At 47.6% G+C, this 24,975-nt stretch overlaps 1 protein-coding gene across 2 annotated transcripts in view; it reads left to right on the top strand.

Annotated features, from left to right (window-relative positions):
* LOC148029832 (inositol hexakisphosphate and diphosphoinositol-pentakisphosphate kinase VIP2-like) overlaps window positions 1–24,975 on the top strand; it is a 269,020-nt gene that overhangs the window by 128,975 nt on the left and 115,070 nt on the right. For both annotated transcript variants that reach the window (XM_087686139.1, XM_087686140.1), the window contains 5 exons: window positions 20,330–20,372; window positions 23,338–23,420; window positions 23,591–23,653; window positions 23,807–23,881; window positions 23,958–24,077. In XM_087686139.1, coding sequence (XP_087542265.1) covers window positions 20,330–20,372; window positions 23,338–23,420; window positions 23,591–23,653; window positions 23,807–23,881; window positions 23,958–24,077 — 384 coding nt within the window. The remainder of the gene's footprint in view (window positions 1–20,329; window positions 20,373–23,337; window positions 23,421–23,590; window positions 23,654–23,806; window positions 23,882–23,957; window positions 24,078–24,975) is intronic.

Here is a 24,975-nt window from a genome sequence, read left to right as displayed (position 1 = left end):
TTGACTTCAGTTGTTGCAGATGCCACCCTTGCCAGTCGTAATGTCTTCATATCATTTCGCACTGCCAGGAGGCTTTTCCGAATCCCTCGTGGATACCATAATTTATGGGAACAGCTTTTGTTAGTGCTCCACGGCAGGCCACCCTTTCCTACCCTTGCTGTGGATCGTCCTTGGCAGGACTGGGTCCTTGGAGGTCGGTTGAATTTGGAAGAGGCCTCGTCTAACCAGGTGTACCATCTTCTAATTAAAGATCATCAATGGCTGGTCACTAAAGCTTATACTGTATGTGGGTTGAGGAAATCTCAATCATGGTGGAAGGCAACTGTGATGGAGGGCTGGGTGAACAAGACACCTTTCAAATACAAGGTCTTTCTTTGGAGGGTAATGATTGGTGGTCTTCCTCTTGCCTCAGCTCTTTCCAAGCGTCGAATCTCTAACGAGAACTGTTTCTTCTGCACCACTACTGTGGAATTCACCCGTCACCGATTTATCTCTTGCCCTCTCGCTAAGAAAATTTGGTCGCTTTTGTCAGCGGTTTGGCAAGCTGTGGTTGGTTTCTCGATGTGTCCTTTCGATTGGGTTTTTGTAGGTCCAAAATACCCTGCACCGGCACAGTTGCGTATGAAGACCTTGTTCCATTTTCTTAGATACTGGGGATGCTAGCACAATTGGACTACTCGGAATGCCTTTCTTTTTGATTCGGCCTCTAATGTTCCGGGACACATTGCCAGGCTTAAAGGCCTCTTGCTTTGGCAGATAGATCTCATTCGGCACTTTGACTTGCTCCCTCGGGAAGACTTGCTTCCTTGGCACAGGGCAATTTCCTCTGTGTCTTTGCCATGACTTGTGTATCTCAGTCCGTGCTTTGTACTGACAAGTTCACACACGGTGGCTTAGAGTCATCGTGTATCTTGTAATCATGTAACTTGTATCTTTTTTCGTAATTAATACAATTACCTTTTACGAGAGAGAGAGAGAGAGAGAGAGAGAGAGAGAGAGAGAGAGAGAGAGAGAGAGAGAGAGAGAGAGAGAGAGAGAGAGAGAGAGAGAGAGAGAGAGAGAGAGAGAGAGAGAGAGAGAGAGAGAGAGAGAGAGAGAGAGAGAGAGAGAGAGAGAGAGAGAGAGAGAGAGAGAGAGAGAGAGAGAGAGAGAGAGAGAGAGAGAGAGAGAGAGAGAGAGAGAGAGAGAGAGAGAGAGAGAGAGAGAGAGAGAGAGAGAGAGAGAGAGAGAGAGAGAGAGAGAGAGAGAGAGAGAGAGAGAGAGAGAGAGAGAGAGAGAGAGAGAGAGAGAGAGAGAGAGAGAGAGAGAGAGAGAGAGAGAGAGAGAGAGAGAGAGAGAGAGAGAGAGAGAGAGATGCAGATGTCGCCGCCTGCGCGTGATGCCCTGCCGTCGGTCGTTTGACCCATCGGCCCTGCTCGCCATCACGCCTGCTTGCCATCGGGCGTCAGACCTACGGGTCTGGGTCGCCGTCGGACCTGCACGCCGCCCCTGCAGACCTGCACGTCGTCGGACCTGCTCGTCGCCCCTGCTTGCCATCCGACCCGCCCCTGTTCGACCTGTCCGCCATCGCACCTGCACGCCGCCGGACCTGCGCGTCGGCCCTACTCGCCATCCAACCTGCCCGCTGTTCGACCTGTCTGCCAAGAGAGAGAGAGAGAGAGAGGTGAGAGAGGGGAGTTGTGGCGCGCTGCTTCGTGATGGCGGATCTGCTGCCCCCCTGATCACGCGCTGCGATTCTGGTGTCCTGGGCGTCCCCAGACCTGTGTGCAATTCAGCTGGCCTCGTCGTTCACATCGTCTCCGTGATCCTCCGTCCTGCGGACCAGTTTGCAGGCGCCGCCTAGTATCCTGTTCGTTTCTGCCTACCTTCGCGACCACAATAGCCGGGTGGTTCCCGGATTTTGCAGGTCTGCGGGACTTGCACAGAGCGAGAAAGAGAGAGAGTGAGGGAGCGAGCGAAAGCGAGAAGACCGCAGTATGGCTGGCCTGGATATGGATTTTCTCGACCGGACGGTGGCAGCCCTTGGCCCTGATTCCGATACAGAGGAGCCGGAGGATATGGTGCCATCTGGGTTCTGAACTGCCGCCTGCAGGCAAACGCTCTAAGCACACTTCAGATGAGCCAATGGGTCCTCACGACCGTTCCTATGCGCAGGTTGCCTCTGAACTTGTGGATTCGCAGGAAATAGACTGGGAGCATTTGCTGGACTTTGCCAATACTCTGCTTGGCGATTATGTCCAGCATAATAATGAAACCTTCTCTGCTACTGCTGCGGATGATGTGCTGGAAGCCACGGTGGACCCAAAATCAATCTTGCGGTCCTTCTCGGTGTTTTATGACCGTGCAGTTATACTTTTTTTCACCGGCAGGATCCCAGTGCTCTCACATATTCGCCAGTGGATGCACCATTTCTTGCAAGGGGAGTATGTTGAGGAGATCTTCCTTGGACCTCGCGGCTTTTATGAGGTGCTGTTGAAATCGGAATCGCATCGAGCTGAGCTCCTGTCCAAGTTGCCACTATTCTTTGATCGCTGCTTGGTTCATGTGGTACCATGGCACCCTATGGCTGACTTCCAGCGTCTGCTTCAACGAGAATGCCCGGTGTGGGTGGAAGTGGAAAATTGTCCAGCGGTATATTGGCCATTGTTGAAAGACGGGATGGCGGTTGTGGGCATAGTGCTGGTTCCCCCAAGCCTCAAGCCTCAGGGCTATGAACCGAAACCGTTTATGCATGTTATGGGATACGGCCAGGAAAAGGCCTGCGTGGCTTCGCCTCAATTGTTCTGGCATGCATCCTTTGCATTTTCGCCTGAAATGGGGCAATTTTGCCGGGCACTACTTTTCATGTGGCCCGTTGGCATCCTGTAGGGGACCGCGTGCAGACTAATTCTTTTCAGCTGGACTTGTTGGCAGTATCCAGATTACTTTCATGGGAAGATAAACATCAGCTTAGACCAAGATTTAACCGCATGGCCCGTTTGGGTGTGACTTCGATTGCGGATGCCACCCTTGCTACTCGCAATGTCCTGGCATCGTTTCGGACTGCTAGGAGACTTTTCAGGATCCCGCCCGGATACCGTGATTTATGGGGGAAGCTTTCCTCGGAACTTCAGGGTAGGCAACCCTTTCCTGCCCTATCGCCCTTGGCAGGACTGGGACCTTGCAGGCCGGTTGAGTCTGGAAAAGGCCTCTACTAATCAGGTGTATCATCTTCTCATTAAAGATCACCAATGGCTGGGTGTGAAAGTTAATACTGTTTGGGGCCTGCGGAAATCACTGTCATGGTTGCAGGCAACGCTGATGGAGGGATGGCAGAATACGACACCTTTCAAATGCAAGGTCTTTCTGTGGCGGGTAATGATTGGTGGTCTTCCTCTTGCCTCGGCCCTTTCCAAGCGTCGAATCTCGAATGGCAATTGCTTCTTCTGCACCACTTCGGCGAAATTGGCCCGACATCGTTTTCTTTCTTGCCCGCTCGCCAAGAATATCTGGTCACTCTTGTCGCAAATCTGGCACGCGGTGGTGGGGTCCTCACTGACTCCTTTCGATTGGGTTTTTGTGCGCCCGAAGTATCCCACACCGCCACCGTTACATATGAAGATCCTATTCCATTTTTTCAGATACTGGGGATGCTGGCACATTTGGACCACCCGAAATGCTTTTCTCTTTGATTCGGCTTCTAATGTACCGCGACATATTGCAAGGCTTAAAGGGCTCTTGCATTGGCAGCTAGATCTCATCAGGCACTCTGACTTGCTCCCTCGGGAGGATTTGCATTCCTGGCATTTGGCAATTGCCTCTGGGTCCTTGCCATGATTGGTGTAACCTTTTAGTACCCTAGTCCGGGGATTTCCCACACGTTGGCCTACGGCCCTCGTGTCTCTTGTACTCGTGTAATCATGTAATCTTGTACTTTTTTCGTAATTAATACAATTACCTTTTACGAAAAAAAAAAGAGAAGAGATGAGAGAGAGAGAGGCGAACAGGAAGGCGATGGCGATGGCGACCCCGTCTGCGACCACGACCTGACTGCGGCAGCGAGTCCTCTGATTCGCCTGCTCGTCCAGGGCAGCCCGTCGTCTCCTGCAGGTGCGCGAGAGAGAGAGAGAGAGAGAGAGAGAGAGAGAGAGAGAGAGAGAGAGAGGCGAGATCTGACGATGGCGTCCCTGCGTCGCGCCGTCCTGCCCTCGCCTGATCCTGCGCGCCCGCTTGTCCCCTTCATCTGCGCTGTCGCAGCGTGAAGTCGTGTCCCTCTCCCTCGAAGCGCCCGTGTTCCGCCCTGTTGCTGCCCGGCGTGACGTCCCGCCCAGTCGCTGACGTGCCCAGTTGCTGCTCGCGTTCCGCCCAGTCGCCTGCAGTCCTGTGCCTCCTCGACCTTCTTTGTGCTTGTTCCCTGCGCCGCTAACGACATCCATCGCGACCTGTTCTTCACGCCCTACGCCTGCCGCCGCCTTTTTCGCTTAGCGCCCTGTCCACCACCGCCTCTGACGCCCTGCTTTAAACGCCCTGTCCACGGTCGCCCTTGCTGCCCTGTCCCTTGACCTCGACGGATTCCTGCCCGGCACCTCAGCCTGTCCCGTCGACCTTCCGCCCCTGCACGGTGCCAGGTACAGCTCAGCTTTTATTAGCTGTCTTTGCAGAATACACCCCTGGACAGCGCATCTGTACAGACCAGTGGGCGAGAGAGAGAGCGGGAGAGAGACAGGGTCAGTCCTCCTTCAAGATCAAATTGTCATACGATGGCTGGTTTGGATCTGGATTTCATCGACCAAACATTGGCAGCACGTGGCCCGGATTCTGATGCCGAGGAACCTGAGGACATGGTTCCGTGCAATGAAGAGATGCCCCCTGGTCCTGATATTCAGCCTGCGGGTAAACGTCCCAAGCATACTCCGGAAGAGATAGGTGTTCCTCAGGATCGTTCGTATGCTCAGGTTGCCTCGGATCCTGTGGACTCCCAGGATGTTGACTGGGAGCATTTGCTGGAATTTGCCAACACGTTGCTTGGCGATTACGTTCAACATAATCAGGAAGCCTTTTCCGACTCAGCGCCTGAAGATGTTCTAGACGCCACCGTGGACCCAAAAACTGTCCTGCGCTCCTTTTCAGTATTTTATGATCGCGCTGTGATACTCTTCTTCACTGGTCGAGTCCCCCTGCTTTCCCGTATTCGCCAGTGGCTGCACAGTCTGCTCCAAGGGGAATGTGTTGAAGAGATTTTTGTTGGCTCCCGGGGGTTTTTTGAGGTTCTGTTGAAATCAGAGACGCACCGTGCTGCTCTCCTGTCTAAACTGCCTTTATTTTTTGAACGCCGGTTGGTTCATGTGGTTCCATGGCGTCCAATGGCAGATTTCCAACGTCTGCTGCAACGTGAATGCCCTGTATGGGTAGAAGTGGAAAATTGCCCGGCTGTTTATTGGCCACTCTTGAAGGATGCTATGGCCGCGGTGGGCACTGTTCTCGTCCCTCCCAGTCTCCGGACAGTGAATCGCAACCGCTTGTGTATGCTATGGGACACTGCAAGAAAAAGGCCTGCTTGGTTGCGCCTTAATTGCTCGGGCATGCATCCGTTACACTTTCGATTGAAATGGGGCAATTTCGCAGGGCATTGCTTTTCCTGTGGACAGTTGGGGCATTTCATGGCTGAATGCCCGGAACAGCAACATACCTCCGATGTTGGCCATGCAGCGCTGCCCACGGAAGATATGGTGTGTGATGCCCCGTCACTGGATACTATCCACCAGCCCCAAGTTCAGGCTAAAGGTAAACAACAGCTTTCGGGTCTAGATTCCTGTGCCACTGATTGGGTGGAAGTACGAGCAAAAAAAGGCAACAGGGTTGTTGCTGGCATGGAAAATACTGTGTCTACTCCCTCACAAGATTCCATGCGTACATATATGCGCCGGAAGGAAATGTTGTCTTCTGAGCGCGCTGCCCCTGCTATGGTTTCCTCTGCCCCACGTCATCAGCCTGCCAGGAAAATGTATTCAGATCGTCCAAAGGGTCCCCCTGCTAAGCTGGCGTTTGATGCCAGAGGTAATGTCATTACCCCATGGGACCGTCGTTACCCCCGCTTCAACCCCAAGCCAGCAGATATGCCGTCTACTTCCAAATCTGGTCCTCAGAACTCTTTTGCTGTGTTGGCGGATTTCTTGGACGAGGGAGTCCTGGACATTCTTGCTGACAAGGTCAAATCAAGGCAAGCGGTGCCTCGTACATGATTTGGTTTTAACTACACATGAAAATAGCCACGTGGAATGTGCGAGGCATTTGTTCTCGCCACAAACAACATGCCATGTGGGCGGTATTGCACGAAAATCAGTGGGATGTCCTGTGCGCTGTTGAGCACAAGAGTCACGGTGAAGCCGGAAAAGTAGTGGATTGCAATGGCTTTCGACTGTTCTATGCAGGGACTAAGGCCATGCATTATTCGGGGGTGCTCATGATTGTACATGACAAATATCAGCCTATGCTTATTAAAAATGATGTTCATGGCCGCTTTTTGGCGATTGAAATTTTATTCCAAGGGGAGATCTTATGGTTACTCGGCCTCTATGCTCCGAATGATTCGTTATCTCGTCGGGAGCTTTGGCAGACTTTGCAGACCTCCTTGTCACTTGGTAGACGAGGCTTCTTCATGGGGGATTTTAATATGTGTGTGGATTCTTCCCAGTCCACATCGGAGCATTCGGTGATGGACGCTCCTGAAAGTCGTATGTGGCATGAGTTGGCTCTTTCTGTTCTTAAGCAAGATCTTTGGTCCTGGCTACACCCGTCTTCTACAGGGTTTACTTTCCATTCGGCTCAGTATGCAACAACATGGTCACGACTGGATCGTATGTATATCATGCAGAATGATGACTTTCTTCCTGAGATGCTCGACATCAAAGTGTTGCAGCAATATGCTTTGTCAGACCATTTCCCTCTGCAGCTTGAGCTGCATGCACAACCCATTGCACCTTTCAAGCGATTTCTGGACCGACTCTCGAAGCATGCACTCTTTCAGGGCTATATGCAGCAATTGATTGACCGATTTCTCTTGGACTTCTCTTCTCAGGGCACTGCGTCTTTTGAAAGATTGCTCTCTAATGTACAACGGATTGCTCGACAGTATGGGATTTATCATGCCTCTCTTTGTCGACAGCGTCGCAAGGCAGCAGAGGATCTGCTGGCTTTGGTTCGTTCTCTGCTGGTCGACACTCCGGATGATGCATTTCTGCTTGCACTAGACATGCGGGTGGCTGATCTTATTAAAGCTTTCCAGTTAAAATCATATCAGCAGGCCAAATTGCAACATCTGACGGAAACTTTGCAAGATAGTGCATGTCAGACCCATAAGCTCTTTCGAGCGCTCCATGCCTCTCCTGCTCGAGAAAATATGACCAGACTGGAGGATGTAGAAGGCCACCTTATCCTGGATCCGCAGACTATTGTGCATATGTGCAGAAATTATTTCCATGACCTTCTCGGTTCCACCTCTCCCCCTTCGGCCCAAATTACTCAGGCCCGTTCGGCTTTTTATGACCTGGTCCGTAATCAGCTTCCGCAGGACATGCAAACTACTATGGAGTCCGATATTTGCGAGGCAGAGGTTATGGACGTCTTGTTACACTTACCCAAGGATAAAAGCCCGGGTTGGGATGGTCTCACTAATGAGTTCTTTGAAGCTTTTGCTACCCAATTGGTGAAACCTTTGCAGGCCTTGTTTCAGCAGGTGTGGGAAACGGGGATCATGCCTTCCTCATGGAAAGAAGGCCTCATTAAACTGCTTCCAAAAGTTCCTTCGCCATCTAAGTTGACACAGTGGCGCCCAATTTCTTTGATGGGCTCAATATACAAAATCTTTTCCAAAGTAATGGCGAATCGGCTCCATAAGCATCTCCCGGCCATTGTGCACCCTCTACAGTATGGTTTTATTAAGGGCCGAAATATCCTGCACAATGTATTGAATGCTCAACTGGCAATTGATTATGCCAGGCATTCCAATCAGGAAGTCGTACTGATTCAACTGGACCTGGAAAAGGCTTTTGACTATCTAGACTGGTCCTTCGTTGCTGAACTTATGTCTGCTATGGGCTTTGGTCCGCGGATGTCTAGTCTCATATACACTATCAGCACTGCAGCGTCTTCGCGGGTCATGCTGAACGGAGGTGTTACTGAGCCCGTTGTCCTTGCCCGCTCTATCCGGCAAGGATGCCCTTTGAGCCCTCTATTTTTTGCCCTTGCCACACATCCAGTTCTTTCGATGTTATCTCATATGGCAGCCTCTTCTCAGTTGGCAGGACTGTCACTTCCCACAGGACAGCACTTCATTGGCCAATCCCTGGCGGATGATACTTTTATGATTTTGCGTGCGGACAGGGATAACCTTCGAAGAGCCTTGGATGTTTGGGCCCTTTTTGGTCAGGCGTCCGGCCTTCGCATCAACGCACTCAAATCAGCCATTCTCAGCTGCACGGAGTCCGATTTGCACTCCTTGGACTGGCAGGGTCTGGTTGTTCCTCGTGGCTCCATCGTCAGGCACCTTGGGTACCCTTTGGGTGTGGATGTTCCCCCAAAGCAACTGCTGCAGTGGATTTCTCAGAAAATGGTGGCTAAGTTTATGTATTGGAAATCTCAAGCCTGGCCTTTCCATGTTCGTCTCAAAGTGGCCCAGACTATTATGTTGCCAATGCTCACATATTTCTTACCATTGTTGCCCTGGACTACTACGACTCTCAATGCTCTTACTCAGTCCATTCGTTTCATGCTATGGAAGAAAGACTCATTGCATGCAGGTATTTCTTGGATCTCTTGGTCGCATGCATGCACTCCTAAACGCATGGGTGGCGGAGCTATTTTAGATGCCCAAACTCACATGCAGGCACTCCGTTGGTCGCTTTTCCGCGCCATGTGCTCGGATCATCATCCATGGGTCGATATAGCCCGTTATTTCCTTGAGGGCCAGGGGCTTCAACATGGCAATACCCAGATCCGGAGTTCTTGGTGGCATGTTCTTAATGCTGATTCGCGGTTCTCCAGCTCTTCTTCGTTGCTGCTCACTCATTTGGTGTGTTCTTGGAAACACGTCCTCCAGAAGGCCCAGTGGCATCCAGCGGAGGATCGCTTGGCTGCTAATTCTTTTCAATTGGAGTTGCTGGCAGTTTCCCGTTTACTTGCATGGGAAGGTAAACAGGACCTCAGACCACAATTCAACCGGATGGCCCGTTTGGGTTTGTCTTCCGTTGCGGATGCCACCCTTGCCAGTCGTAATGTGCTTATATCTTTTCGTACAGCCAGGCGGCTTTTCAGGATCCCTCGTGGTTACAGGCCTTTATGGGAACAGCTTTTGAGGGTGCTCCAGTGCAGACAACCCTTTCCTGCCCTTGCTTCAGATCATCCCTGGCAGGATTGGGACCTACAAGGCCGGCTGACTTTAAGCAAAGCCTCTGCTAACCAAGTGTATCATATTCTGATTAAAGATCATCAATGGCTCGTCACCAAAGTGAATGCTTTATGGGGATTACGTAAATCCCGGTCATGGTGGAGGGAAACTGTCATGGCGGGCTGGTTGAACAAGACACCCTTCAAATGTAAAGTTTTTCTTTGGCGAATGATGGTTGGTGGTCTTCCGCTTGCTTCGGCTCTCTCCAAGCGACGAATCTCCAATGGCCACTGTTTCTTTTGCACCACTGCTGTGGAATCTGCCCGCCACCGATTTATTTCTTGCCCCATCGCAAAGAAAGTCTGGTTATTTATGTCGGCTGTCTGGCAGGGAGTGGTTGGTTCCACCCTGCGCCCCTTTGATTGGGTTTTCGGTCAGCCCAAATACCCCGCTCCTGCACAGCCACATATGAAGCTCGTGTATCATTTTCTTCGATATTGGGGCTGCTGGCATAACTGGACCGTCCCGAATGCTTTTCTTTTTGACTCCGCCTATAATATTCAGCGGCATATTGCTAGGCTTAAGGGCCTCTTGTATTGGCAGTTGGATCTTCTCCGGCATTCTGATTTGCTCTCTAGGGAGGACTTACGCCCCTGGCATAGGGCAATTTCCTCTGCATCTTTGCCATGAAGTTGTAACTTGTAGCACTTAGAACCTCTTCACATGATGACGTAGACTGTCGTCATGTATCTTGTAATCAAGTAGTCTTGTATTTTTTTCGTAATTAATACAATTACCTTTTACGAAAAAAAGAGAGAGAGAGAGAGAGAGAGAGAGAGCGCGAACACGGGCCTGCTTCAGACGCCTTTGCGTTGCCTTGCGCGCCGCCCTGCCCTGCCGCTCGTCGCTACCCCCTGCGCGCCGCCCTGCCTTGTCGCCCGTCGCCTCCTGCCCCGTCGCCCCTGCCCTGTCGCCCTCGTTACCCCCTGCGTGACGTCCTCGACCTGTCCGCGTGCGGCGCTGCCCTGATCAGCGATCTCCTCGCTGCCCTACCTTGCCTGCCGCCTGGTCCCTTCCCCCAGGGCTGCGCAGCCTCGACTGGTCCTTGCGTAAAGTTGGGGATCTGCAATCCGACCTACGCAGGATAAACTTCACCTACCCTACCTCGCCCTCTGTCAGGACGTTCCGTCGCCCCCGGCCTGCTGCCCGCCCTGAGCCACCAAGGGCCAGCAGCCAGCCACCCCCCGGTTGTCACACAGAGTGCGCGCCAGCGTGAGCCAGCCACGGGAACGAGCGGGTTTCTGCCTGCGAAGAGGTAGAACGGCCGGTGCAGTCCTGCTTCCAGTGAGATTTTCGTTCAGCCTCTGACCGGTATACGCAGCAATACACCATGGCCGGCTTGGACTTGGATTTTATAGACCAAACGGTGGCAGCGCTTGGTCCGGACTCTGACACCGAGGAACCCGATGATATGGTTCCATGCAATGAAGAGACGCCCACTGCTCCTGACTTTCAGCCTGCAGGCAAACGCACCAAGCACACTCCGGAGGCGTCACTGGATCATCAGGATCGTTCTTATGCGCAGGTTGCTTCGGACTCTGCAGACTCTCAGGATGTTGACTGGGAGCATTTGCTAGAGTTTGCAAACACTTTACTTGGTGATTATGTGCAACATAATCAGGAAGCTTTTTCTGAATCTGCACCGGAAGATGTTTTGGAAGCTACTGTTGACCCCAAATCTGTCTTGCGTTCCTTTTCAGTATTCTATGATCGCGCGGTGATACTCTTCTTCACTGGTAGAATCCCCCTGATTTCCCGTATTCGCCAGTGGCTGCATAGCCTGCTACAAGGGGAATGTGTGGAAGAGATTTTTGTGGGGCCCCGGGGGTTTTTTGAGGTGTTGTTGAAATCTGAGACGCACCGTGTTGCTCTTCTGTCTAAACTGCCTCTGTTTCTTGATCGCCGTTTGGTCCATGTTGTACCATGGCGCCCAATGGCCGATTTTCAGCGCTTGCTACAACGGGAGTGCCCTGTATGGGTTGAAGTGGAAAATTGCCCGGCTGTTTATTGGCCGCTGTTGAAGGAAGCCATGGCTGCAGTGGGCACGGTTTTGGTCCCGCCAAGTTTAAGGGCAGTGAATCGTAATCGCTTATGTATGTTATGGGACACTACCAGGAAAAGGCCCGCGTGGTTACGTCTCAATTGCTCTGGAATGCATTCCTTACACTTTCGTTTGAAATGGGGCACTTTTGCAGGACACTGCTTTTCCTGTGGCAAATTAGGGCACTTCATGGCCGAATGCCCAGAACAGCACCACCCTTCAGACCGGGGCATGTAGCGCCCCCCATGAAAGATATGGTCTGTGATGTCCCATCGCAGGATGCTAGTCATGCACCCAAAGCTCTGGATAAAGGTAAACAACAGGTTTCGGTTTCGGCCTCCCATGGCTCCGACTGGGTTGAAGTCCGTGGAAAAAAAGGTAACAGGGTGATTGATGGTATGGAGAATTCTGTGCCTTCTGCGCCACAAGATTCCATGCGTACTTATATGCGCAGGAAAGAAATGTTGCCGTCAGAGCACTTTCCTCCTGCGATGGCTTCCTCTGCCCCCTGTCCGCAGCCCCCTCGGAGAGGATATTCGGATCGTCCAAAGGGTCCACCAGCTAAGCTGACTTTTGATACCTGAGGCAATGTCATTATCCCGTGGGATCGTCGTTATCCCCGCTCCATTCCCAAGGCAGCAGATCTGCCGTCCACCTCTAAATCTGGTCCGCAGAACTCTTTTGCCGTGTTGGCTGATTTCTTGGATGAGGGAGTCCTGGATATTCTCGCGGACAAGGTCAAAGCACGGCAAGCCGTGCCTCGTACCTGATTTTCTTTTACAACAACCATGAAAGTAGCCACGTGGAATGTGCGAGGAATCTGTTCTCGCCATAAGCAACATGCCATGTGGACTGTTTTGCATGAGAATCAATGGGATGTCTTGTGTGCTGTTGAACACAAGAGCCACGGTGAAGCTGGAAAAGTTGTAGACTGTCATGGCTTTCGACTGTTCTATGCAGGGACACAGGCCATGCGTTATTCTGGTGTGCTCATGATTGTACACGAAAAATATCATCCTCTTCTTATTAAAAATGATGTGCATGGGCGCTTTGTGGTGATTGAAATTTTACTGGATGGAGAAATCTTATGGTTACTTGGTCTCTATGCACCGAATGATCCTTTATCGCGCCGGGAGCTTTGGCATACTTTGCAGACTTCTTTGTCACTTGGCAGACGGGGCCTCTTCATGGGCGATTTCAATATGTGTGTTGACTCTTCGCAGTCCACCTCGGAGCATTCGGTGATGGACGCGCCGGAAAGCCGTAGGTGGCATGAGTTGGCTCTTGCTGTTCTTAAGCAAGATCTCTGGTCCTTGCTGAACCCCTCTTCTACAGGGTTTACCTTCCATTCCGCTCAGTATGCAACAACTTGGTCGCGGCTGGACCGCATATACATCATGCAGAATGATGATTTCCTCCCTGAGATGCTTGAAATGAAAGTCTTGCAGCAATATGCATTGTCGGACCATTTTCCTCTGCAGCTTGAGATGCTCGCACACCCCATTGCACCTTTCAAGCGATTTCTCGACCGGCTCCCTTTGCGTTTTAACTCCTCTTATTTGAAGCATGCAATCTTTCAGGGTTATATGCAGCAATTGATTGATAGATTCTTACTGGACTTCCCTTCTCAGGGCACTGCCTCCTTTGAAAGATTGCTCGCCAGTATGGAATCCATCATGCCTCTCTTTGTCGACAGCGTCGGCAAGCCGCCCAGGACTTGCTGGCTTTGGTCCGTTCTCTGCTGATGGATACTCCAGATGATGCGTTCTTACTAGCATTGGCAATGCGTGTGGCTCATCTTATTCAAGAATTTCAGTTAAAATCGTATCAGCAGGCCAATTTGCAGCATCTGACGGAGACTCTGCAAGACAATGCGTGCCAGACTCATAAATTCTTTCGAGCCCTCCATGCCTCTCCTGCTCGAGAGAATCTGACTAGACTTCTGGATGCAGACGGCCATCTGGTCATTGATCCGCAGACTATTGTGCATATGTGCAGGGATTATTTCATTGATCTTCTTGGTTCCACTTCGCCACCTTCAGCTCAAACTACTCAGGCCCGTTCAGTCTTTTATGACCTGGTCCGTAATCAGGTTCCGCAAGACATGCAAGTCACTATGGAGTCAGATATTTGTGAGGCGGAGGTTGTAGATGTTTTGTTACACTTACCCAAGGATAAAAGTCCTGGTTGGGATGGTCTCACCAATGAGTTCTTTGAGGTTTTTGCTACACAATTGGCGAAACCATTGACGGCCTTGTTTCAGCAGGTATGGGAAACGGGGATTATGCCTTCCTCATGGAAAGAAGGACTTATTAAATTGCTTCCGAAGGTTCCTTCGCCGTCTATGTTGAAACATTGGCGCCCAATTTCTTTAATGGGGTCTATGTACAAAATTTTTTCCAAAGTAATGGCGAATCGGCTCCACAAGCATCTCCCTGCCATTGTGCATCCACTTCAATATGGGTTTATTAAGGGCCGAAACATTCTGCACAATGTGTTAAATGCGCAACTGGCGATTGATTATGCACGACATTCTAATCAGGAGGTCGTACTGATTCAATTGGACCTGGAAAAGGCTTTCGACTATCTAGACTGGTCTTTTGTTGCAGAGCCTATGTCTACTATGGGCTTTGGTAATTGGATGTCGCGACTGATCTACATCATTAGTGCAGCGGCGTCTTCGCGAGTCATGTTGAATGGAGGCGTTACCGAGCTATTTGCCCTTGCCCGGTCTGTCAGATAGGGGTGTCCATTGAGCCCCCTCTTCTTTGCTCTTGCGACCCATCCGGTTCTTTCGCTGTTATCTCATATGGCCGCTTCCACTCAGTTGGCTGGTTTGTCGCTTCCTTCTGGACAACATTTCATTAGTCAATCCTTGGCTGATGACAGTTTTATGATTCTACGGGCGGATAAGGATAACATTCGCAAAGCATTGGATGTTTGGGATCTCTTTGGTCAGGCTTCCGGCCTTCGCATCAATGCGCTGAAATCAGCCATTCTCAGCTGCACGGAATCGGATTTGCAGTCATTGAATTGGCAGGGTATCGTTGTGCCTCGTGGTTCCATTGTCAGACATCTTGGCTACCCCTTGGGTGTTGATGTGCCACCAAAACAGCTGCTTCAGTGGACTTCTCAGAAACTGGCAGCTAAGTTCCTGTATTGGAAGTCTCAGGCTTGGCCATTCCATGTTCGCCTCAAAGTAGCCCAGACAATTATGTTGCCGATGCTCACATATTTCTTGCCCTTGCTGCCCTGGACTACTACTACTCTGAATGCTCTGACTCAGTTTATTCGTTTCATGTTATGGAAGAAAGATTCCTTGCATGCAGGCATTTCTTGGATTTCTTGGTCGCATGCGTGCACCCCTAAACGCATGGGTGGAGGAGCTATTTTGGATGCCCAAACTCACATGCTGGCCCTCCGTTGGTCTCTTTTCCGTGCTATGTGCTCAGATCATCATCCCTGGGTCGTGATAGCCCATTATTTCCTTGAGGAGCAGGGGCTTCGGCATGGCAATACCCAAATCCAGAGTTCGTGGTGGCATGTCCTTAATGCCGATTCCCGATTCGCCTGTTCCTCTTTATCCTTGCTTACCCATTTGGCATGTTCTTGGAAACTGGTCCTCCGGAAGGCTCAGTGGCATCCAGCGGAGGATCGCATGGTTGCTAATTCGTTTCAACTAGAATTGCTGGCAGTCTCGCGGATACTTTTATGGGAAGGAAAACAAGAGCTTCGACCACAATTCAACCGTATGGCACGTTTGGGCTTAACTTCAGTCGCGGATGCCACCCTTGCGAGTCGCAATGTGCTAATATCATTTCGTACAGCCAGGAGAATCTTCAGGATTCCTCGTGGATATAGGCATTTATGGGAACAGCTTCTGATGGTGCTCCAGAGCAGACAACCCTTTCCCGCCCTTGCTTCGGATCGTCCTTGGCAGGATTGGGACTTTGAAGGCAGGCTGAGTTTAGATAAAGCTTCTGCAAACCAGGTCTATCATCTCCTGATTAAAGATCATCACTGGCTGGTCACTAAAGCTAATGCGCTATGGGGATTGCGTAAATCCCGGTCATGGTGGAGGGCAACTGTGATGGAAGGGTGGCTCAACAAGACACCCTTCAAATATAAGGTTTTTCTTTGGAGGGTGATGATTGGGGGTCTTCCGCTTGCTTCTGCTCTTTCCAAGCGACGAATATCCAATGGCAATTGTTTCTTTTGCACCACTAGTGTCGAATCTGCCCGTCACCGCTTTATTTCTTGCCCTATCGCTAAGAAAATATGGTCGTTCTTGTCAGCTGTTTGGAGAGCAGTGGTTGGTTTCTCGTTAAGGCCCTTTCATTGGGTCTTTGTACAGCCCAAATACCCAACACCCGCACAGCCACACATGAAACTAGTGTTTCACTTTCTTCGCTATTGGGGCTGCTGGCACAACTGGACCATTCGGAATGCTTTTCTTTTTGATTCCGCCTCTAATGTTCAGCGGCATATTGTTCGGCTTAAGGGGCTCTTGTATTGGCAGATCGATCTTCTTCAGCATTCTGACTTACTTTCCCCGGAGGACTTGCATCCTTGGCATATGGTAATTTCCTCTATATCTTTGCCATGACCTTGTAACTCGTAGAACTAGAACTGTTTCACATAATGGCTTAGTGCCATCATGTATCTTGTAATCAAGTACAATTGTACTTTTTCTTCGTAATTAATACAATTACCCTTTACGAAAAAAAAAAGAGAGAGAGAGAGATGCTTGAGTCTCGACTCTTGAAAGTTGAGAGGGAGACTTGAGAGGCCCGAGGGTTGGGGTAAAGTTGAAAGAGCAAGAGTGAGAGAGCGGGGATGGGAGATGAGAATGGCAAATGCTTTGATAGGGTGCGGGATAGAGGGGATGGGAGATGAGATTTGAGAATGGAAAATGCTTCAATAGGGTGTGGGAAAGAGGGGATGGAAGGTGAGATTCGAGAATGACACATCACAAGTCCATTCAAGAATCAAGTGACAAGATCCAAGAGAGGAAGATGAGAATGGTAAGTCACAAGTGCTTGCTGAATTGGTGTGGAAGCATGGAGGAGAGGAGCACCTTTTGTAGATGAGAGAAGGGTCAAAGTTCAAACAGTCAAAGAGGGGTCGACGATCAAAGAGAGGGCTACCAGCGAGAAGGAATCCACAGAGGGCTGGGGAGGGAAGTGCATGGCTGGAAAAGGGGGTGGGGTGAGGTTTCCAACGCTTCCCACGCCCCAAAAAGTGCGACGCAGGCAGGCGGAGTAAAAGCGGGAGCGCAAAAAACGCGGGACGTGGGATCCAGGTGGCGCAAGCGATGTGGCCGAAACAGGCCCAGAATATTGTACGAATTCGTACGGATACGTACCGTACGAACTTGTTTGTACGACGTATGAAGGCAACTATGCTCCCAATTATGCATTGAAAAATGGCATTCTTGAAGAGGTTTGGTCTAGCAAACCTGCCTCATATGACCATTTACGTGTCTTTGGTTGTGATGCTTTTGTACATATTCCTGTAAATCAGAAGACTAAACTAGACATGAAACCCATCAAGGGCATGTTCATGGGATATGGAGATGAGGGAGAGATGGGATATAGAGTTTGGCTTCCTTAGGATAGGAAGATAGTACAGAGCCGAGACTTAGTATTTAATGAGGGAAAGTTGCTGAAAAATGCTACACATGGTAACCTTGACAAAAAGAAGGTCAAGTTTCAACATGAACAACTAGCCATTCAACAACTATTAGCTGAAGATTCTGTCCCTTTTGATGCTGAAAATGAGCAGTGACCTATTGTGCTACAGCAAGAAGATAATGGACAGCAAATTGATGCACATGATGGAATAGGAAAGCAAGAAGAACATGCTGGAAACAGGTTACAGCAACAAGAAAATACTGAAAATCAGCCACCAGGTGATGGTGTGTACATACCTGAGGATGCATGCCCATTGCCTATCAATACAGATCATTGGGTAAGAAGGTCTACATAGGTCAGAAGGCAGCCATAGAGGTTTCAGCCATCTTTGGATTGCATTTTATTGACTGATGAAGGTGAGCCTTTGACATTTAAAGAGGCACAGTCATGTGAAAACAAGAGAAAGTGGAATCTTGCTATGCATGAAGAGATGAAATCTCTATTTGCAAACAACATATGGGAGCTTGTACCTTTGCCCAAGGATAGGAAGGCTATTCCTAACAAATGGGTTTATAAGGTGAAATGTATTGATGGGAAGCCTAAATACAAGGCATGTTTGATTGCTAAGGGCTATACATAGAAGGAAGGCATAGACCTTCAAGAGGATTTATCACCGGTGGTGAAGATGACTATGTTTTGTTTGCTCTCACTGCATCCTTGGATTTATGCTCAGCCATGGATTCATACGCAGCTATGCAAATCATTGCTTCTATACTAAGAAGGCTGATGATGGAAGCCTTGTTGTGTTGGTTTTATATGTGGATGACATGTTGATTGTAGGAAAGCGTAAGAGTACTTTACATACTCTTAAAAGCTAGCTGAGTTCAGCCTTCGCACTGAAAGATTTGGGAGCAGTTGAACACATTTTGGGCATGTGCATTAAAAGAGAGAGAGGACAACACTTGTTGTTTCTCTCACAAGACGAGTACATTAGCAAAGTACTTGACATATTTAATATGGCTGATGCTAAGTCTCTTGGTGTGCCTTTACCACCATATACAAAGCTTAGCAAAGCTGATTGGCCAAATGATGCTACTGCTACTGCGATAAAAGGCATACCTTATGCATCAGCTTGTGGTTCTTTGATGTATGCCATGGTTGCAACTCGTCTAGACATTGCACTTGTAGTGGGAGTTGTTAGTAGATTCATGTCTAACCTTGGCAAACCACATTGGGAAGTAGTGAATTGTATCTTTAGATACTTAAAAGGTACATAAGACAAATGTATATGTGCTATGGAAAGGGTACACTAGAGCTGCAGGGGTTTTGTGATTCGGACATGGCAGGAGATCTTGACACTAGAAAGTCTACTAGTGGACATATCTTTACTTTGGCTGGTGGAGCTATTTCTTGGTGTTCAAGGTTGCAGAAAATTGTAGCCCTAAGTACTATAGAGGCTGAATAGATTTCATCCACAGAAGCTTCTAAGGAAGCTATTTGGCTTGGCCATTTGGTCAAGGATTTTGGTCTTTCTTCCCATACTCCAGTGCTTGGTTGTGATAGCTAGAGTGCAGTATGTCTGGCTAAAAATGCCATGTTTCATGCCCGTACCAAACACATAGATGTTTGGTATCATTTCATTCGACAAGTCTTGGATGACGGCCTTGTTACATTGACTAAGGTCAAAATCCAAGATAACCCTATAGACGTTCTTACTAAAAGCTTTGCAAAGGCTCAGCATGAGCATTGCATTCAACTAGTGGGAGTTGGATAGCTTACAAGCACCACTTTGGGCCTTTAAGTGGGAGATTGTTGGGTGTAAAGCCTCTTCGGGTGTAAACTCCGATTCATCCCGCGTGTATAAACTTATGGGTGTGAACACACCTTTTACTTGTACCCTAACATATAAATACATTTTTATTCTTTGTGTACCATGCAACACATCGGCACACTCTTACTTGATGCTCTCAGCTCTCAGCTCTATCTCTGCTCATTCCAAACTCGCATTCTAGCAAGCACTCCAGTGCAACATCTCATTCGTCATCTGAGTTTTCCTTCATCGTCCACCCTCATCCTGATTCTCCTCACTCCATGACCCAAGCTGTGTCAGTCCTGTGATACCTTAGCGAATGGCTACTAAATGGCCTCTCTCCTTGCAATGGAAACACTGATCTGGAAGGTGAGAGTACTTGACTGCATCTTCATCTCTACTCCCTGAATAAGAGGACCATTCTCTCTTGGCACACATCCCTGGATGTTGCCTATCTTTGAGAGAATGCTGTCCATGTCCTATTGTGAGAAGAAGCGGCCACATTGTGAAGGCCCAACAGACTCCTTGTGGGGACCTCCTCAACCTGCTGGGAATAGCGAAATGGGATCTTGAAGATCCCATTTTCTTGGTGCTTGGGGCATAATTGAAACAACTTGGGCTGAGCCACTAACCAGAGTAGCTTGAAAGGTTTTATTGAGAAACTTGAGTGGTGGTTGGTGGACTCTGCAAGCCAAGGAGGATACCTTTAAGGAGGATACACAGCAGCAAGCAGGAGGGTTGTCTTTGGGGAAAATGCCAGATGCAGAGGTGCATTGGCTGGTGTGTGAGGGGACTGCTCCAGAGGCTCCTATGAAAGAGGCTTGGTATATTGGGGCAGTGCAATGCAGTAAGACCATAGAGCAGCGACATATTTCTACTGTAGAGGCCCTCACCCACACATGGACTGAGATAATTTGCATTCTTGACAGGCAAGTGGAAGAGACAGCTCACATGAGCAGTAGGCAAGAGGCCACCTTACATACTTGGGAGACTGGTACATTGTTCCACTTATGGATGCCCCATATGGTGTCGCATTATAGACTGCCACGCTAGTTGTTCTATTAGTGTTTGTTCTTGTCTTCTCCCCTTGAGCAGTGTGTTACGGTGGGAGCATTTCTGTCATATGTTCTCATTGTGACTGAAGAGGGAATTTGTATATATTTTGACATTGGTGATGCTTATTCTTGCTGAAGTGTTTCTATCAGAACTTTTTGAAAAATATTCAATTGCAAAACAGATACAAATGAGTGGTGTTTTTTTTCTTTTGTGAAACAAGAAAATTTAGGCAATGATTTTTTAGCACGCTTTTGCAACATTTATTTTTTAGCCCCCTTTTGAAGACATTTATTTTTTAGCACCCTTTTTGGAATGAAGTTACTCATAAGATACAAAAAATGTCCTGTTTCTCCCATCTTTTGCAGGCTGAAGAGTTGGGCCGTGTATTTAGAAACACCATGTATCCAGGTCTTTTTCTATCTAATTTGACTATCAGAAACTGTCTTGTTTTTGATCCACTGAAAGATTGCTTCTGAAAGAAATGCTTTCCAGCAGATGCCACTGCAGCCTCTTTATAAGCATTAGTGTTAATGCTTCATATCTTGTTTTGCCTTTTTATAAGTACTAGTGTTAATTCTTCATATATACCTTTGCCCCATTTTATTTAGAGTCTGAATGCTTGTTTTTGTATAGTTTGACGAAATAAGTTTGTCCTTCACCATAGTTGTTGATGCAGTTTGTTTTTGGACGTGAGCACAAATGTTTGAACTATCCATCTTAATACAGTGGATGTTGCCTATAAAAGATATACTGATGATAAGCATGATATGATGCATGCTTAACTTAAGAAGCGCGATTTGATGGTTGCTCAAGTGACGATGGGAACATGCATGTTTCTGTCAGGTGATTGAGGACTAGTTCCAGCATAGATCATGATAGACATTGGCTGTTATCATGCAAGCTGGATAAAGTGATTCTCTGAAACCAACATTAATTTGTTCATTTTTGCAAAAAATGAGACTGAAGGTTAGTCTGACAAGTAACTTGCGGAATGGGACAAAGGTGCAGAGTGAAGTTAGGGTTAATGGATTTCTAAATATTAACATGTAAAGTGAGGGGTATCAATCAATTTATCATTACCCCAATCCCATTAAGATATATGATCTTGTGCATACGTTACTGCATGTTTACACACTGGTATAGCTTTTTATGTGACTGGGGGAAGCACAATGTGCCGTGATGACCATCCATCAAGTGCTTTCAATTCACTTAATACTTCACAAAATATTTGCAGTTCATATAATTATGTATGACTCATTGTCTAGGATGTCATTGCAGTTCAGAGAATTATGAATCATTGTCATGGATATCATAAATCAAAGGAAATCACATGTCAAGCTATAAAAGATAGAGAAAAAGGGGGGAAAATAGAATGTTCCCCAAGGCAAACATGGTGAGACAATGCAAGCATTTGGCCATGCTGGAATTCCATCAGCCAAGCACTCCTTTGAGCTTTTTTAATTTCTAGAGGTGTTTATGGAAGAGCGGAAATAAATAATCGAGACCCTTCCAGCCTTCTTTCCTCCAACGATGAGTGAATGGTTTACTGTCAGTGGGGTGAGTAAGTTCATGTTCATTCCTGTGAGATGGAAGTATGTCCATGGAGGGTTTGGTGTTGATATTGGAACAGCCAGCCATTTCTAATGAAAGATGGAACGTTGACAATTGGAATTACTTAGGTATGATTTTGTATCTTGAATGAAGAAATCTAGGGGTGGAATAAGTAGCATGGGAAGGCTTCTCTACCATGAGGGTGGTTGTGCAGTTGGTGTGATAAGCGTATCCAATGAATGAGGGGATGGAGGATGTGGGGAACTGTGAGAAGGGCAGAAGGGGAAGGGGAGGCAGTGGTAGGCAAGAAGGGAGGTGCAGAGGATAATTGGCAAGGGAGAAGGTAGATAGATGAAATGGAGGGGAATGAGAAGTGATTTGCATGCCTACTGGCTGGCTCTTTGAGGCTCTCATACTTTTTGAACTTCTTACGCCTTTGTAGAAGTGTAATGGTGTGATCCTGTGTGACATGTCTTGCATCATTTGGGGTTGTGATCAGCTTTGGTAGAGAATCATGCTCTTGCGGTGTGGGCTTTTCTTGAAAATTGGAGCAGTTTACTTGGTGGTTTGGTTGACTCTTATAATATTCAGCTGCATAGTTATTAGAGTTTGTGATGACTAACTCTATACTAGAGGATCTTGATCAGTGTTCTCTGCTACATAGAATTTTGCGTATCCAATGTGGCCTTATGGTCCATAAATAAAATCCGTAGAGTATTGCCACAAAGGTGGTAATAGGGCATGCCAATCTACCGCATAAGAAGGGTAAAACGGAAGCCCCCTGTGTTGTACACTTTATCGACTTGCCATATTGAGGCCACGATGTTGGGAAGATCTATAGAGTAGTACCAAAGAGATGCTAACGGGGCATGACAATCTACTGCCAAAGAAGGGTAAAATGGAAGCCTACTGTGTTGTACACTTATGACTTGCCATATTGAAGCCATGATGCTGAGATATCTAATTTTAATTCTAGTGCCTATGACCACGGGGAACTGCAAAGTGAAGCAAAGATTGCTTTTTGGGAAGTGAGAAATACCATACCTGAAGTCAGCAGTGTGAACTATCTCTAAGAGGAGGGACGTCTAGAGCCAGTTGAGAAGCTTGAGTCACCTGCTGGGGCATACGGGAGGGGAGGAGGGTGGTTTGGTTTCAATGATCCTTGTGAACACCATGGTTTTCATATGGTAACATGTGTGGACCTGACTTTCAGTAGAGCTGATCCTTGCTAAAGGATTAAATGCAAGTCATGTTTCTGAATCAAATATCTCTGGTGCAGATGCCATATTCCTTTCGAAGAGTTAAACTTCATATGAGGAGCCTTCTGAGGGAGTGGACTTCTATGCTGGATGCCCGTCAATTGCTGGATGCTTTTTCGGATCAGATTGCCTCCGAGGATGAAACTCATAATTTCTTGTTTCAAGTCATTCCAAAATTCTTCCCTCTCCTGTTTAACAAGATGTAACACACAAAAATGTGTGCTTGAAGCATTAGCATTGTGAGGCATTTGAAATGTTTAGGAATACCGATTTAAAGGTTAGCAGCATTCTGGAACCTGTCTGCTGTCCTTGGCCTAAAGATGTGTAAGGAGACAGGTTGTATATTTGTGCTAGAGGCTATTATCATTTGTGTGCTAGTGTAAGTCCATCTAATCCTTGGTTAGAAAAGGGTTGAAATTGACCTACTTCCAACACTGAGGTTAAATCTGACTAGCATTTGTGATGATGAATTTGGACTCTTATGTTCTCACGAATGAATTTTCTTTTATCCATGTTCATTACTCTGTTCAAATAAAATCTTAGATTCTAACTTTGATGATTAGGTGAGGGTACTGGGTTGCTTCGTCTTCATAGTACTTATCGTCATGATCTGAAAATTTACAGCTCAGATGAAGGCCGTGTACAGGTGCCCCCCCTTTTTTTTGGTTATACCATAGTGGCGATTCTTAAGAAAACTTGCTATTTACACTTTTGACTGATTTACTTGGAGTTTCCAATGTTCTAGATTCTAGATGGCAGATTAATAACCCTTTTTATTTCCTATTTTTTTGTTGGGTTTGGGGGGGGGGGGAGTAGATGTCAGCAGCAGCGTTTGCCAAGGGTTTACTGGATCTAGAAGGTCCTTTGACACCCATTTTGGTAGTTCTCTATTCTGATGCTGTTGTTGACATCCATTTTGGTGCTTCTCTTTCTGATGCTGTTGGTTGTAATGTATGAAAGTTTCATTAAAGTGTCCTCAGTCTGTTTATGTTCATAAGTGTATGTGTTCTGGTTTTCCTATTTATTTGAAAGGTGTCTCTTGTGAGCAAAGACTCGTCAATGCTTGATGGTCTGGACACGGCCTGTATTGAAATGGAAGAAGCTAAGGTATAAGTTTCACACCAAGGCTACTCGAGGAATACCATTGAAGGTTTGAATTAACCTTGGGTTCTGTTCTTCACAGGCACGTCTATATGACATAATAGTATCTCAAAAGCCGGTGAAGGCTTTGGATGCTGAAACACCGTGGATGGTGGATGGAGCTGGCCTTCCTCCAAATGCATTGGAACTCCTCCCCAGGCTGGTAAACAGAGCTGTATCCTTGTTCTCAAGCAGTCTACATGTGGGATGGTGCTAAATATTTTCTCATCTCGTGTGACAGACACTGATGTTATGTTTAGGAGACGACTTGCACTTGATGCTTTCATATGTGATTTTCTAAGTGATGTGGTACAGGATTTGAAATAGCATTTGGTTTATGAATGGGACATGTCATTATGGCTGTAAATGAATTTCTTTTGTTCCATAGTTGGACTCTGATTTCTTAGTGCCTTTGGAAAGCCTTTCACTGCTCTATGTCTCTGTTTTGTGGATTTTATTCATCTCGATGATTGGTTATATTTGACATCCCTGCTTTATAAGAATCTGTCAACGTTCCATCAATGAAAAGAGGTTTAAGAAGAATCTTTCAGAGCTATTGAAATTGACATAGGAAGGCAGCTTTCACGTTGTATAATGTACATGGAGAGTTTAACTTTTATATCATCACGCCATTCTCCTTTGTCATAATCTATAGAGAATATCTCGATTCGCAGCTATGGTTTTCCAAGCCCCAGTTGCCAGGCTGTTAGGGGTAGGCTATTGGCACTTCTTGGGGTTTCTCATTTTCCCTTAGGTTCAAGGTATGTTTGAAACCAGAATGTTTAAAGCATTAATTTTATTGAATGATTAACTTCTCAAATTATCATTGTTATGATAGGTTATACTTCTCAATTGGGTGGAAGGACCGAGATGTGCCATTACAGGATGCTAAAAGCCTATGTGGGAAATGAGGGGTATCTAACACTTCTGTTGTTGAGAGTGCACAGTGAATCACTTAAGGGTCAACCAAAGATGACCCTTAAGTTTGCTGATTTTGAGACACAGAGACTCTCTTTCAAAAGGAAAGCCCTCAAGGGAGAGAGAAGATCTACCTTGAGGAT

The sequence above is a fragment of the Lygodium microphyllum genome, chromosome 10 (genome assembly GCF_053477565.2).
Source record: "Lygodium microphyllum isolate KBCC chromosome 10, Lygodium_microphyllum_v1.1.10, whole genome shotgun sequence".
Taxonomy (NCBI): Eukaryota; Viridiplantae; Streptophyta; class Polypodiopsida; order Schizaeales; family Lygodiaceae; genus Lygodium; species Lygodium microphyllum.
Note: the sequence above shows the minus strand (reverse complement) of the source record. Positions and strands in the feature narration are given on the sequence as shown.